The 14628-nt window shown below is 32.5% G+C and overlaps 8 protein-coding genes across 8 annotated transcripts; 4 read left to right on the forward strand and 4 right to left on the reverse strand.

Annotated features, from left to right (window-relative positions):
• Positions 1-165: 165 nt before the first annotated feature.
• Positions 166-3168, reverse strand: LOS1 (Ran GTPase-binding protein LOS1; the record flags this gene model as incomplete). Its single annotated transcript, XM_019181099.1, has 1 exon — positions 166-3168. The coding sequence occupies one exon, from the start codon at positions 3166-3168 to the stop codon at positions 166-168; it is 3003 nt and encodes a 1000-aa protein (XP_019042118.1).
• A 456-nt stretch (positions 3169-3624) lies between these two features.
• On the reverse strand, positions 3625-4603 carry WICANDRAFT_103625 (PRCC domain-containing protein; the record flags this gene model as incomplete). The annotated part of the gene is made up of 1 exon (XM_019180386.1): positions 3625-4603. The coding sequence occupies exon 1, from the start codon at positions 4357-4359 to the stop codon at positions 3625-3627; it is 735 nt and encodes a 244-aa protein (XP_019042119.1). The 5' UTR covers positions 4360-4603.
• Positions 4604-4878: 275 nt separating this feature from the next.
• Positions 4879-6480, forward strand: KCH1 (Kch1p; the record flags this gene model as incomplete). Its single annotated transcript, XM_019184494.1, has 1 exon — positions 4879-6480. One exon carries the CDS (start codon positions 4879-4881, stop codon positions 6478-6480), a length of 1602 nt encoding a protein of 533 aa, XP_019042120.1.
• A 211-nt stretch (positions 6481-6691) lies between these two features.
• On the reverse strand, positions 6692-6940 carry COA3 (Coa3p; the record flags this gene model as incomplete). Its single annotated transcript, XM_019181070.1, has 1 exon — positions 6692-6940. A coding segment is annotated over one exon (249 nt), but the record flags the coding sequence as incomplete, so codon positions are not given.
• Positions 6941-7344: 404 nt separating this feature from the next.
• On the forward strand, positions 7345-8928 carry UTP18 (Utp18p; the record flags this gene model as incomplete). The annotated part of the gene is made up of 1 exon (XM_019180720.2): positions 7345-8928. A coding segment is annotated over one exon (1584 nt), but the record flags the coding sequence as incomplete, so codon positions are not given.
• An 885-nt stretch (positions 8929-9813) lies between these two features.
• On the forward strand, positions 9814-12309 carry WICANDRAFT_82836 (dual specificity protein phosphatase family protein; the record flags this gene model as incomplete). Its single annotated transcript, XM_019185449.1, has 2 exons — positions 9814-12037; positions 12110-12309. The coding sequence occupies 2 exons, from the start codon at positions 9814-9816 to the stop codon at positions 12307-12309; spliced, it is 2424 nt and encodes an 807-aa protein (XP_019042123.1).
• A 954-nt stretch (positions 12310-13263) lies between these two features.
• On the forward strand, positions 13264-13704 carry MRPL27 (mitochondrial 54S ribosomal protein mL41; the record flags this gene model as incomplete). The annotated part of the gene is made up of 1 exon (XM_019184495.1): positions 13264-13704. The coding sequence occupies one exon, from the start codon at positions 13264-13266 to the stop codon at positions 13702-13704; it is 441 nt and encodes a 146-aa protein (XP_019042124.1).
• A 317-nt stretch (positions 13705-14021) lies between these two features.
• DLS1 (Dls1p) lies at positions 14022-14414 on the reverse strand (the record flags this gene model as incomplete). Its single annotated transcript, XM_019180624.1, has 1 exon — positions 14022-14414. A coding segment is annotated over one exon (393 nt), but the record flags the coding sequence as incomplete, so codon positions are not given.
• Between the last annotated feature and the right edge of the window lie 214 nt (positions 14415-14628).

Genomic DNA, 14628 nt, shown 5'->3' on the forward strand with positions numbered 1-14628 from the left:
AAAATTCATACAGAATGCAAATTTTGAGTCTTTGTTCAAATGGAATCTATATATAAGTATGACTGTATTAAACAACTTTTAATCTCTTTAGAGCTCTGGGTAAATGCTTTAAAAAACAACGTGTACTTTTATTTTTAATTCTCACTGTGCTTTTCAACTTCTTTATCATGATTTCAATTGAAGAACAAAATTGACAAAATACTTTTTAAAGTCCTTAGTATTTAAATTGATCAAGTTTTGAACTAAATCATCACCAACATTGGTAGGTAACTGAATTTGCGGGAAATAAACTTCTCTCAAATATGTAACAAGTTCTTGGTTCTTGATTGTAAATAAAACTTTTAGAATATTTGCAATTTCATCAGCGATAAATCTATATTGAGCATCTTTAATATCAAATTTCTCATTCTGGAAAGGAATTTGGAAACTTGATTTAACTAAATTTTCTAATAAGAAAGATGAAATACCATCAATTGACATACCAGTATTATATTTGTCTTTTGGATCATTAACAGTATCATTACCGAAAATGTTTGCAACAAGAGATAAAGCACTTAAAGACAGTTTTGAGACTTGTAAGTCACTTAAATCATTAGCATCAACCAACAAATGTTGTAAGATCAATGGTAAATTGGATTTATTAGTCTCTGTAACTAACAAACTTGAAATGTTATTTTGTGTTAAACTAATCAATAAAGTACTGTAAGCTTTTTTCAATGACGACTTTTCTCTAACAACATCTGGCATCATTTCATAAACATCATTTTCACCTTTATCATTCAATATAGCAAATGTCTTTGTTGATAATGGAGTGAATAAATCATTCAACAAATTATAAATCAAATCAGCTTTGTTGAAATTATGGATGATTTGGCCGATGAATCCCAAGAAATCAGTCATCTCACTAATCTTCAAGTTGTTTGAACTCAACAATATAGAGATTAAACGTGATAAATGACTGCTAATATCATTCTTCAAAATTGGAATAAATCTGGCAAAAGAAAATCTAGCAGCGTCTCTAATCAATTCAAAACTGTTTAAGTTTTCCAATGTAACTAACACCACTTCTGCAGTGTTATTAAATCTTTGAACAACTTCTGGGGAATATTTTTTATTAGGGGAAGAGTCATATTCAAATCCTCTTGCAATTGTACCAATAGCCATTAATGAATGATGAGCTTGTAAAATAACAATTTGATTTCTATGAACATCTGAAACAGCTTTTTCCAAATCAGCAAAAATTGGATTCAATAAGATGTCTAATAATTTGATTTTTAGTTCAATTTTTGCATTATCAACTAATGAGATTAACAACCCTAAAGTTTCAAACAAATATAATTGATTATCAAAAGTTGAAGAAGATTCAACCAATTCTGAATTTTCATCCTTTTGAGGTAATTCAGCTTTAATGACTAATAATTTTTCAGCCAAACTGGTAATCAAACGAATAATGATTTCATCATTTAAGATAGGTTTTGTCAGTTTAACAAATCTAAAGAATAAATACCAACATCTAATTTGGACTTTTTCATTTGGATTATAAAGGCCAACGGAAATAAATAGTTCCAAAATATGATTGGTTAAAGCATCTTTGTTTGCAGATGTGTTGAAGAATGAATAATGACGGACAATTAGTTCAAAAAAGTTGAGTTGAATTAATGGATGATTAATAGAAACAACATTTGAGTTGATGGTTCTAACAAGGAATTCTTGGAAAATCATGTATGGCTTTGATTCTTGGATTGAATATTTTGGTAGATTCAAGACATTGTTTCTAATAGCATCTGAGAAATTTGTTAATTCAAAAAGACCTAATTCCACTGTTCTCCAATCTTGATTAGAATTTGCAAAAATTGATTGCTCAATAACATTAGTTATTTGTTCAACGAATAAATCTGGTTTAATGATTGCAATTGTGTCTTGGAAAACTTTAAGTTTGGATCTAAATTCATTGAAATCAGAAATATCATCTTCATCATCACCATCATCTTCTGCATCATATTTCATTTTCAATATAACTTTTTGTAATAATGTACCTAATAAACCTAAATGAGTAGAATCAATGTTACCATTACTTTGTTTAATGATTTTTTTCAATGCGGCTAAATAACTTGAAATAAATGAAAAAACATGTGCAGAGACATCATCATAAGGATTTTCCAAGAAACTCAAAACAAATGGGAATAAATTGATAATTTGTTGATCTGCAGAAGATTTGATATCTGCAGAAGCTTCTTGGGAATCTAAAATGAATGTCAATTCTAACCCAATAGCATTATATAACTTTGCCACATGTTCAACAAACTCGACATCACTTCCATCTAATGATAATGAACTGACAACATTTGTCAAATTCAATAAAGACAACAGTTGTAATTTACCTTCTGGTTTCATTTTTTTACTAATAATCTCCACTAAAGTTTCACAACAAGTTGCCTTTTGTGAATCATTTGATAAGAATTCCAATATCAAATTAATGTAATCAGGTTCCACAATTAAGCCAATTTCAATCCATGAAACCCAACCTCCGACAACTTGCAATGCTTGTGTCAAGATTTTTTGAGATAAACTTGATTGACTTGATTTGAAATCAGCTAGTAAACGTTTCCAAACTTTAGTTAAATCCTCCATATCATTAACTCTGATGGAATCTTTCAAAGCATTGTTTCTCTCTACTAAAGGTCTATCTCTAACAATCAATTGATCACCAATTTCTGAATGAATACCCAACAATATTCTCAAGTATTGGTCGATGGCGATTTCATTTTCATTTGAAATTAAATTATGGAAATCTTTGAAGAATGAAGGCCAACTAGCCAAATAGGTTGAGCAGAAAAGTGATGCAAATGACTCTGCCAACTTGTTTTTTAGAAATGGAGAATCATCCTTATTATTTGAAATTAATGATTGTAAATAAGTTAACAAAGTTGACCTTATATATTGATTTTGCTCTTGAGATAGATTTGGAATGTAATCATTTAAAGCCTGTAATGCAATGAATCTAGCTCGGTCAGGGTATGATATATCTTTCAATAGTAATGAAAATGCTTGCCACCCATCAGCTGAAGCTTTTAGATCGTTTAAGAAAGTGATGGCTTGTTGCTTCAAATTATAATCAGAAGTCCCACTGATTGCAATCTCTACTGCTTGCTTGATCTGATCTTCCATGATTTCTTTCTCTGATATGAATGGACTTTTCTTGAGTGGGAAAGATGTGATCTTTTAGCTTATATTTTATGACAAGCGCTGTAATGAATCTCTCAGTTCAAATGTATTGTATTTTAATCTTTATTGTTGTTGAAATGAATGGACCTCCAGCCAAAAGCGAAAACAGTAGCTTCTGTGGGGAAATGAGAAATTGATGGTGTGGTTGTGAGTCAGACTAGAGCAAGTAAATGTAGTCTATTAAAGGCTTATGAGTCACCTAATCTGTTCTTCTTTGTTAAGTACCTTCTTTAAACTACGTTAACCGATTTTGATTTTTTTTTTCAGTTTTTTGTTTTTGTTTTTGATCTGGCGAAAAAGCTTCAGATTTTTCAGAATTTGCGGGTAAAATTTATCGATTGCGACTACAAAACGCATTCGCGAGTACATAAGCACCTAATATTATTACATTGATTTTAATTACCATCCATATTGATTACCCTTTTCCTTTTTCAGTCTCTTGCTGCGTTCAATTCGTTCACTAAGCACTTCTTCATCTTGTTTGGCATTCTTCAGTAGGGCACTCAACTGGTTTTTGGAGTGTGTCACTGTGTGGAGTCTTTTGTTCTCCTCTAAAAGACCTTGATCTTTCAATTCCATGTTCTTTTGATAGAAATCACTCACATTGAACTCTTTAATATGTTCTGGATCTGGATCATCATCTTGTAGTATCCTCTTTTTTGAGTCATCTTCTGGTATTATCACTTCTGAATCATCTATGGAGGTAATTGGCCGTATTTCCACTTTGGTCTGTTTACTTGTAATTGATTTTGGTTTAGTCTTTGCAGCTTGTTGGAATATCTCAATCTCTGGTTTTGATTCTTCCTTTTCAGTTACTATAGGGGTTGATTTGGCGGACGTTGGTTTTTGTTTGTTCCTTAATGAACTGGGTATAAATGAAGTCACTTGTTTCGAACTCTTATCCAAAACGATATTATCAGGATTGACTGCACTGGCACCTGCAATTTGCTTTATGGCTTTACCAAGCACTCTTGGCTCTCTTTTAGGAGGCTGTCTGTTCTTTGGAGGTGGTAGGAAACTTGATATTGAATTTGAAGTTGGTTTGTTTTCAACTATACTTGATGCTGGTTGGCTAACTTTCTCATCTTCAACGTCACTCTCTTCTGAAGAGGATGAATATTGTACCAATGACATTTCAACTGCTTGACTATGAAACTGCACAGAATCCAGAACCAACAAAGATCTAGCTTTGATCAAAAATATGTCACTAAATAATGTACGTAATTCCAGAATTAATTTTACTGTGTGTTTTTTTTTGCTTCAAAACACTATCGTCTTGGAGACTAGTCTGAGTGTGAAACATCACAAGACCCTCATTTCGAGACTCGCCATATAGTGCGCCGTTCCTAAAAGCCGTTGAGACCCTTCTTCATCCCTTCAAGACCCATATCTGAGTCTCCTAAATATAAATAGAAATCAAAGATGCAGGCAATTTTTCATATCAACAGCACAATCAAAGGAATGTTTCTGTATTGTTTCATCAAGTTTTAACCCACTATTATTCCTTCCTTCAACCATCAGCTACTTTAAAACACATTCAAGAGATCAGTATTCTTTTCCTCCACCACCACCATCATTTTACCACCATCAAAATTTCCACCTCCTATACTTTAACTATAATATCCAGATCTCAACCTTGAAAAACAGTCCATAATGGGGTTATTCAGTTCAAGTTGGGAAAGACAAGTTGATAACAATTTATTCGATTTCATAGATGTGGATCAGTTCAAAAATACAAAATTTACAACAGTATGGAATTATCTATTTATGATCGCTGTTTTATTATTGAGTATTGTGTTCTATTGTGTTGATATTTATACTTGTATCAAATTATTGGCTTTTGATGAATGGTCTTCACAAGTGAAACCTTATCTTTCATTCAAGATATCAAAATGGTTATTTGCTGCTTGCATCATATGCTCCATTGTTTTGTTGATTTATGAATCTGTCAGAGGATTTCGTGTCCTAAGAACTAAAAACATTTCATTGATCTATACAAATACTTTTGCAAAAAATGCCAAATCTTTACAAAGTTACAAATGTTTTTGTGTTTTGAATGAAATTAATCCAAGTTCAGGTTTTGATAAAATGGCATTTTACACTTATTTCACATTTCATGGTTCTAAAAAATTGTTATTAGCAGATAGCCCAAGACAAGTTATAAATGCTCTAACGTTATACTCTGTTTTCAATGTTAGATATGGGTTTTTGGAAACTATCAAAAAGATATCCGTTGATAGTAGAAATGAAGCTATCATCCTGTACACAATGACAGTTTCATTTGCTATTTGGTTGTTCTTCATTTTCCAATTTTTTTTCGCATTAGTGTTTGCAATCCCAGTTTTCTATAGAGTGTTGCATGTGTTGAAGTTTAAGGCATTAAGACAGTATGTTTGTGTTAAAGTTGATCATACAGTCAAAAAATTGGCAAGACATTATCAAAAGAAATCTTTACAAGAAATCACTTTAGAAAATCAACAAAGATATAAACCAACATTACCTGATATTGATCCATTAAAATTCACACCGTCATCATTACCTAAAAAACCTGAAACTTTCACTTCAATAAGGACAAATTCATCAACGACTTTAAGAACAGTTAGTGAAAATCCATTTGATGATAAACAAAATCAATTATATGAAATGACAAACTTCAAAAATGCAGTTGCGAAACCATTATTGGCACATCATCATGATAATCCATCTATCCATTCACTCCCAAGACATTATGATTCGTCATATTCACTTACATCAAAACCACAACCATTATCATATCAATATAATAACTCAACACATTCATTACTACAAAGTCGACCAGCTGATATCAATTATTCAAATGATTCTCTATCATATAAAGGTGCAATACCATTTAGTCAAGGAAGAAACTATTCAGGAAGCTCAAATGAAGGCTCTGTATTGGAATATCCTAAAAGAACAGTGTTTGCAAATGACTATGAAGTTCCGGAAACTCAACCTACACATTATTCAGAATCAGATTTAAGTGAAGACGATGATAAACAAGAATTTAATGATAATGATAGCCTTGCATCATGTAATTTCACAGATGGTAATAATAGAAAACCTATTAGACAAAGTTTATTAAGAAGAGCTCATGAAATGGATTCAGAAGATTATACTAGATTTAATCCTTCTAATAATAGAAGCACTGATGCTTTACAAAATCAAAGATCAAATAGTAATAATTCTGAAGTTCCTGTTTTCCAAAGATTCCAAGGGCGTAAAGTCTTGAAATGAAATACCCACCGGCATAGTTTTAGCATAATTTTTAATGATTTGGTTTTATTAGACTAGCTTTTGTAGTGATCAATCTTTCGGTGTTTGATTATACGTCTGGTTAAACCATATGTTTTCCTCTTATTGATATATATACAGGTACTTAATTAATGAACAATTTTGATAACGTAACAAAAGAATAACAAGACATAACACTCTTTTTTCTTTTCGCCTATTGGCTTTTCTTGGATGCTTCATATTCTTTCTTTAATTTAACTAATTCAGCCTCAGAGATTGGTGGAATTGGAACATCTTCAAAATCATCTTGACCCAAGAAACTGTAAGTGTATAAATAGATACCAACAGTGATACCTGATAATACAACAAAAGCAGTTGCATTTTTCCAGAAATATGGTCTTCTAGCCCTTATCATGGCTGGTGTCATTTTCCATGTTCTTGGATCATGATATGGTGAACGATTTCTTTTTGAAAGGTTAGTATACCTTTATTTTCTCACTCTCGATTCCTTGGAAGTACTCACAGTGATAATCTAGCAAATGATGATCTCATTTTCTATATTTATTAACAACTACTGAATAGTAAACTCTGTATATATTTTGTCTGGTGATTATTGTCTTCAGTACAAATTCTTTTCGTTTTTTACTCCAATTCCAGCCATGGTTCGCGACACACGTACACAAAACTGTGATCATGTGACTTTCGCGAAAATCAGCGTGTTTGAACCAACTTCAAATTTTTTTTTTTATAGGAAGAAAAAATTTAAAGAGATGAGCTCTTGAAATTAATAGTAGAACAAGTTTTGATTATAGAGTTATATTTGCACAAATGTCACAAGTGGAAGTCTCCAAAGCAGACATAATACCGCCTCCAAAGGATGAGGAAGAATTGGAACTAGAAAAACTGGTGTTTGGTGACTTGGAAGGGTTTGAAGCCAATTTGAAAAACATTGATAATTTATATGAAGAATCTGATGAATATGAATCAAATAGTGAATTAGATGATGAGTCTGATGAAGATGATTTAGAAAAAGTTCAAGATGATCAATTGTTTTTTGTTGATGAAGGTGAAAATGATGGAGATCAAATGGATGTGGATAATGAAGATGACGATGATGAGGATGATGAAGATGATGATGAATCAAGTGAAGAATCAGATGCTTGGAAAGATAGTGAAGACGAAGAAATAAGTATATCTTTATTACAATCTGATAAAATGAAGAAACTACGTAAAAAGGAAACAGACTCAACAATCAGTGGTAAAGCATATATATCAAGATTAAGATCACAATTTGAAAAAATTTATCCAAGACCACAATGGGCAGATGCAACATTCGAAAAAGATGATGATGAAGATAATGAAGGCTCAGGTGATGAAGATATTCAATCAGACGATGAAAAAACTGAACAAGGAGATGTTAAAGCTTTAGCCAAAATTTTACAAAAGACTCATAATTTCCAAAATAATAAAAATTCAAAATTATTACCACCAACTAAATTAGATATAACTAGATTGAAAGATGCAAATCAAAAACATCCTTCAAAAGCAGCTATACAATCATTATCATTCCATCCAACACATCCATTATTATTAACTGGTGGTTACGATAGAACCATAAGAATTTATCATGTTGATGGTAAAATTAACAATGTTGTCACCACTATTCATTTAAGAGATACACCAATTCAAACCGCCAAATTCAACCAAGATAATCAAATAAATAAAGTATTTGCTGGTGGTAGAAGAAGATACATGTATTCTTGGGATTTACAAACAGGTGCTGTGGAGAAAATAAGTAGATTGTATGGTCATGAAGATACACAAAGATCATTTGAAAATTTCAAAGTTTCACCAAAAGGTTCATTTATTGGGTTAGTTGGTAACAGTGGCTGGGTCAATATCATTTCCAGTGCAACTAGTTTATACATTCAAGGTTTCAAGATTGAAGGAACTATTGTTGATTTTGATTGGAGTGCAAATGAAGATTTTATCGTTGCTATAAATTCAACTGGTGACATATGGGAGTTTAGTTTAAAGACTAAAATAGTTGTAAAGAAATGGAGAGATGAAACAGGTGTTGGTATAACTAAAGTTAGATTAGGTGGTAAAAATGATAGATGGTGTGCTGTGGGTAGTGATAGTGGTATTGTAACGGTCTATGATAGATTAAATTCTACAAAGAAACCAATTGGTACATTAGATCAACTAGTGACTTCAATTTCCACATTAGAATTCAGCTCAGATGGTCAAATGCTATGTATTGCCAGTAGAGCTAAAAAGGATGCATTAAGATTAGTTCATTTACCAAGTTGTAAAGTGTTCCAAAACTGGCCAACTTCTGGTACTCCTTTGGGTAAGGTCACTGCTGCCTGTTTCAGTCCAAACAATGAGATGCTCAGTGTGGGTAATGAAGCTGGTAAAGTAAGACTATGGAGATTGAACCATTACTGATTTAATTAAACTAGCATTAGAATAGAATTGAGATTAATAATCTTCACTCTTCGTACTTATATCAATGTGCCCCCTACCGCATTTCCCTATCAGTAAAATTATTTCATTTTCATCAGGATGAAAAACAAGAAAAAATACACGATTTCACACACTTTTGGTATCAGGATTCAAGTACTACAAATTTTCTGTTTGGATCCATAGCTTTAAACCCAATTGCCGTCTGCTGTTTGCCTGCTAGAAGCGCTTCCTCCTCTGTGCTGCTCACCGTTACACTCTGCTCCCAAAGGCGCCTGCCCCCGTCGCTCAACTGACACAATGGGAGACTCAATATCGGTATCTGTCTTGTCTGCCTCATCAAGCAGTCCTCGCCAACAACCACCAACGTCCTCGTCTCCTTCAACTTCATCCAGCAACAACGCTCCCCTAGCCACCACCACTACCACTACCGCTGATACCACAACTACCGCCGGCTCAGAAGAAGTGCCTAGAGTCACTGCTGCTCCCTTGATTGAACAACACCCTGCTAGCTCGCGAAGCTCAAAGAGAGCCAACAGCACCGTTTCCATGTCAGAAAGAAACAAGTTTAGATCCAGGCTAGACGCATATTCTTATGATACTAGTTTACCTTCATCATCACCACCAACATCTGAGAGAAACTACAAGGAGTTCACAACAACAAAGGATGAACAACATACTGCTGCCTCGTCTGCTGACCCCCGTCATTATTCTGCATCTTCGATCTTGAATCCAGATCACGATAAAGATGATGATGATAAAAGTTTAATATCACCTTTGGCTCCTAGTCTTGATTATTTTTGGTCAAATAAATCATTGGATAGACTTTTCCCTATTAAGCTAATAGATAATAATCAATTGAAATCTATAATGAATTGGCATTATTCAAACCCACTACCTGAATGTGAGGCAATATTCCCATGGCTTCATGGCATCCATCATTCTAATCAAAATCAAAGAGATTTCCTAAATTCATTAATGAATTTCACAACTATTGAGAAGAATAACTTTGATGCATTCAATACCAAAAACAAAATACCATCAACAAGCAGGTGTCTTATGCCTGTGAGATCTAACTGTATTCAGAATAAACATGAGAGAGTTGTTAAGAACTCAGGTGTTTTGAAAGGTTCTGTCATGCCTGAAGAGATTCTTTGCCCTTTAGATGTATCTAAACAAGATTTATTGATTTTATTGAATAGTTTTTTGAAGGATTTGAAGATACATGAAACAAATGAAGATGATTTTGAAAACGTCTTGAGAATTCTTTTCCAAGATTGTGAACTAATGGGATTATTACCTATTTTCAAAAATTTAGATCCAGTTAAAGGTATCTCCTTAAGAAACTTCCATATCCAAGTTTCAAAATTATCACAAATTTCAGATTTCATTGTTTATTGTTTTAACGATTCACATCTTGACTCTTCAGACTCTGAACATATATCATGTCATTGTGCTTCTGTTGCTAGACTTTTATATTTTGCTCAATTGAAACATGCTATTGACTATCCAGAGTTGATTGGTTCAATGTTTACAACTTTGATTTTACAAGATAATGATCTATCGTTTTTCAGGAAAACAGAATCAAACCAAAGATTATTGGCTATTGATAAGATTGATGATAGAGATACCAAAAAGCCAATTGGAAAATTTTGTTCATTGTATGATTTTGAATCTTTCAACAATTGGGATACAAATTACTTATTTAGAGAAAAATTAGAAATTTCAAGAATGTCTACAGCTACACATGTTATGAAAAATGTTTGGTTTGGGAATACAACTGACTTTGAAGTTTTAAAATTAAAAGGACCAAAACCTTTCGAAAGATTAAATGGTGATTCTACACTTCCTCTTTACGTTGACCCATCATTTTCCACTGTCACTGTCACTAGAGATCGTTTATTAAATGACAAAGATGATGAAGCTTTAATAACTCCAGCAATGGCCAACTGGAAATTATTTGTTAATTGTTGTGAAGGTTCAAATTTCCCAAATTTGAAACTGTTGAGGTTTTTATTAGCAAGTAAAAGCGAGGATTTGATAAATCAACAAACTCATTTGACTTTTCCACCTTCAGGATCAATTGGTATTGGTGATTGTACTGATGATGATCTGATATCATTAATCAATACTTGTAAATTATTATATACAAGGTCTTCTCAAGATACACCAAGTTTAATATACTGTTCAGATGGTTATACAGAATCTTCATTGCTAGGTGTTTGTTTTGCAATTTATGCAAGTGGTGAACCATTAACAAAAGTTATTGTTGATCTACACACATTACATGGTCGTCCATTTTTTTTATTCCCAACTGATGTTCAATTAATTTCAAGACTGGAGGAATTATTACTTCATTATTCACCGGTGCATTCGAAAAAATTTGAACCAAAGACATTAGAAACTATTGATAAACAATCGATATATAAGCAATTATATATAAATGGGATTCCAACTTGGTGTACAAGACTTAATGGGTCACTACCTTCAAGAATATTGGGTCATTTATATTTGGGAAGTTTACACCATGCAAATTGTCCAGAATTATTGGAAAATTTAGGTATAACAAGGATTGTATCAGTTGGTGAAAAACTAAATTGGGAAAATGAAGATGAGTTGCATAGAACCATAATTAATAGTAATATTTCAGTTATCAATGGTATTCCAAATACTCCAATTGAGAAAGTTATGTGTGTCTCTAATATTCAAGATGATGGTATTGATACATTAACTCATAATTTAAAAGATATTTTAGAATTTATTGATGAAGCTTATCAAAATAATGGTAAAATTTTGGTTCATTGTCGTGTTGGAGTTTCAAGATCTGCTACTGTTTGTATTGCTGAAGTTATGAAAAGATTGAAAATTAATTTAATAAGGGCATATATTTATGTTCGAGTTAGAAGGTTAAATGTTATTATTCAACCAAATTTAAGATTTATGTATGAATTGGTTAAATGGGAAGAAAGTGAAAGATTAATCAATTCTAAGAAAAAATTACTAGAGGCAAAATCTTCAATCACAAATAGTCCAGTTGATAGCGTTATCCCAAAGCACCCAATTTCTGGAGTGGAATTATCGAAAAAGCTATCAGGTTCAATTAGTTCTTTAAGCTCTGCAGTTTCAGATTCAGTTATTACAGAATCAACTACAATACCTTTTTTAGAATCTGCAAATTCGCCAATTAGAATTGCATCAACTGCTTTAGATCAAGTGATTGAAGATGATGACGATGGTGCAGATAATGGTTCGGTTGATGAAGATTATGACGATTCGGAGAATAATTATTGGTTGCGTGATGTTGATTGGCATATATTGTGTAGGGAAATTGATCTTTTGAATAAGACTTATATTGGGGTTAAATGATTTATGGTTTAGAGGGTTTTTTTTGCGAAGTGAGGTTGGTTTTTATTTTTCTTATATTTGGGTTGGTTATAGTTTATGATAGTTTGGGGCATGATAGTTATTATTATTTGTTTCATTGTTGGCGTTAGGTTTTTTATTCAATTTCCCTCATGATGATGATGGGTTACATGTTTTTGTGTTGTTTTTTATTAGTACTACATTCTTTTTAAGTTTTGAGTATCATATTATGTAAATGTTCCGTTTAGAAGTATGGTTCAGGTTGTAGATATAGATATGAGTAGAAAGTCTTTTCAAACTACAGGATCATTCATGGGGTTAAAATGTGTATATTGCTTTCTTTTCAAGGACTTGAGCTTATTCACCTCAAGATACTCTTGGATATCGGCAACATTGAAAGTAATCATTTCAACTTTACGTGAAAATAAAGAGGGACTCAACAAATTAGTGCTCTTTATAAAACTCGATTTATAGATAGAGATTTTCCGGCAGAAACAATTGAATGTGCTATTTGGGGCTCCAATTATGATAACGAACAAGGTCTAAAACAACTTATTATTGTGTTTTTGAAGACCTAATCTGATGCCACTTCATAGCCTTCAGACAAATGGCCAATCCGAACGGATGATGCGTACCATAAACAAGCAAGTTAAATGTCCTGGTTATAATATAACCATATAACCATTTACAACAATTGACGCCACCTTTTGCAAGATACCAAATTCACAGAAGGAGTAGTGTTGAAGAATTGAAGAGTACGACAGCCTACTATTTTCTACTATTTTATTTTACGTTACTGTAGTTGTCATCATGATGGTACACACACGACCTACACCGGGTAAATTTTGAATTTTTTGAATTTGTATGGCCGAAACAAATTCTACTGAAAAATATCAAGCATAGAGAAATTAGATAGAAGCTTGATTCCCATCTTATTCCCTTCAAAGCCTTTTCATAATGAAAGCATCTCAAATTTTGAATTTCCAACAATCACCAGTCGCTTCTTTGCTTAGACCATGGAAGAAATTTAGAGATGGTACTCTATTTTATGGTGTAGCCAAATCAGGTTCAAGAAGACATCCTTTGACTACAAAAAAAGGTAACAAACATTTCTATAAAGGTACCAGATCTTCAGGTATTGGTAAATTCACTACAAAAGGTCGTTATATGATAAATTGGGATAAAGTTAGAACTTTTGTTGTTCCAACTGAGTTTAATCCAAATTTAAAACCTCTTGTATCTCCAAATGCTCCTCAAATTCAAAACACTTTTGCAGGTTATCCAAAAGGTCCATTAGATCCAAAATTACAATTCACTAAAATAAAAGAATATATACTCTATGGAAAAGTGGAGACTGAAGAATCTGCTTTGAAAGATAAATACTTAGAAAGAGGTTAGGAAAAAAATTGTTTTTGGGAATTATAAGGGTACCTGTACATATAAAGAAAAGTGTATATAAATTGAACTATTACGTGGATATGATCTTGAAATTATTTCGTATATTGTACATTTTGAATTATATCGGTACAGCTCATTTATTCAGTCATGATGACATCTTTATCTTGATCTAATGAATGACTTGAAGCTTCAGCTGTTGCTGTTCCTTCGTCATCTTCAGTATTGTTATTCTCATCAGCATCTTCTGCGTTGTTATTATGTTGTTCATCATCATCGTCATTATCATTGATCTCTTCTGGATCACTTTCTGGTAAATCTTCTTCGTCATCATTTTTATTAGCTGTTGATTTTCCTAGATTCAAAGTTTGTTGACCTTTTGCTAGAGCTTGTGGTTGTTGATTTTGAGCCTTTGCAGAATAATTGACTTTATTTTGTTCAACAAGATTCTTCAAATTAACAGTTTTTGGAACTGTATCACTAAGGAAGTATAATTGTTCAATATTTCCTACTGCTGATGCAAAATCTTTATACTGTAACTTCTTACGTTTCTCAGATCTCGCTATTAGAGATGCTTGCTCAGTGAAATATTGAATGAATAGCTCTGTAGCTATAGCAGTTGAGAAAACAGCAGCTTCTGAAGCAGAGACATGTTCTGGATCTGTCTTGAATATTTTTTTAATCTTGGATAATGGTAGCACCGAAGTCCCTGATGAGTCTTCATCTTCATCATCTATATCAATCACATTTAAATCTTTGGTGGCACTAGCTTTTCTACTCTTACTTTTTGGTTCAGTTTCAGTAGCTGGCTCTTCCACAATACTATCTTCTTCTTCTTCTTCTTGAATAGCTGGTTCTTGAGTAACTGGTTCTTCATTTGTAGGTTGACTCGTTTGAAAAGAGTGAAGCTGTGGGATATTGGCATTT

This window comes from Wickerhamomyces anomalus, assembly GCF_001661255.1.
Source record: "Wickerhamomyces anomalus NRRL Y-366-8 unplaced genomic scaffold WICANscaffold_1, whole genome shotgun sequence".
Classification (NCBI taxonomy): domain Eukaryota; kingdom Fungi; phylum Ascomycota; class Saccharomycetes; order Phaffomycetales; family Wickerhamomycetaceae; genus Hansenula; species Hansenula anomala.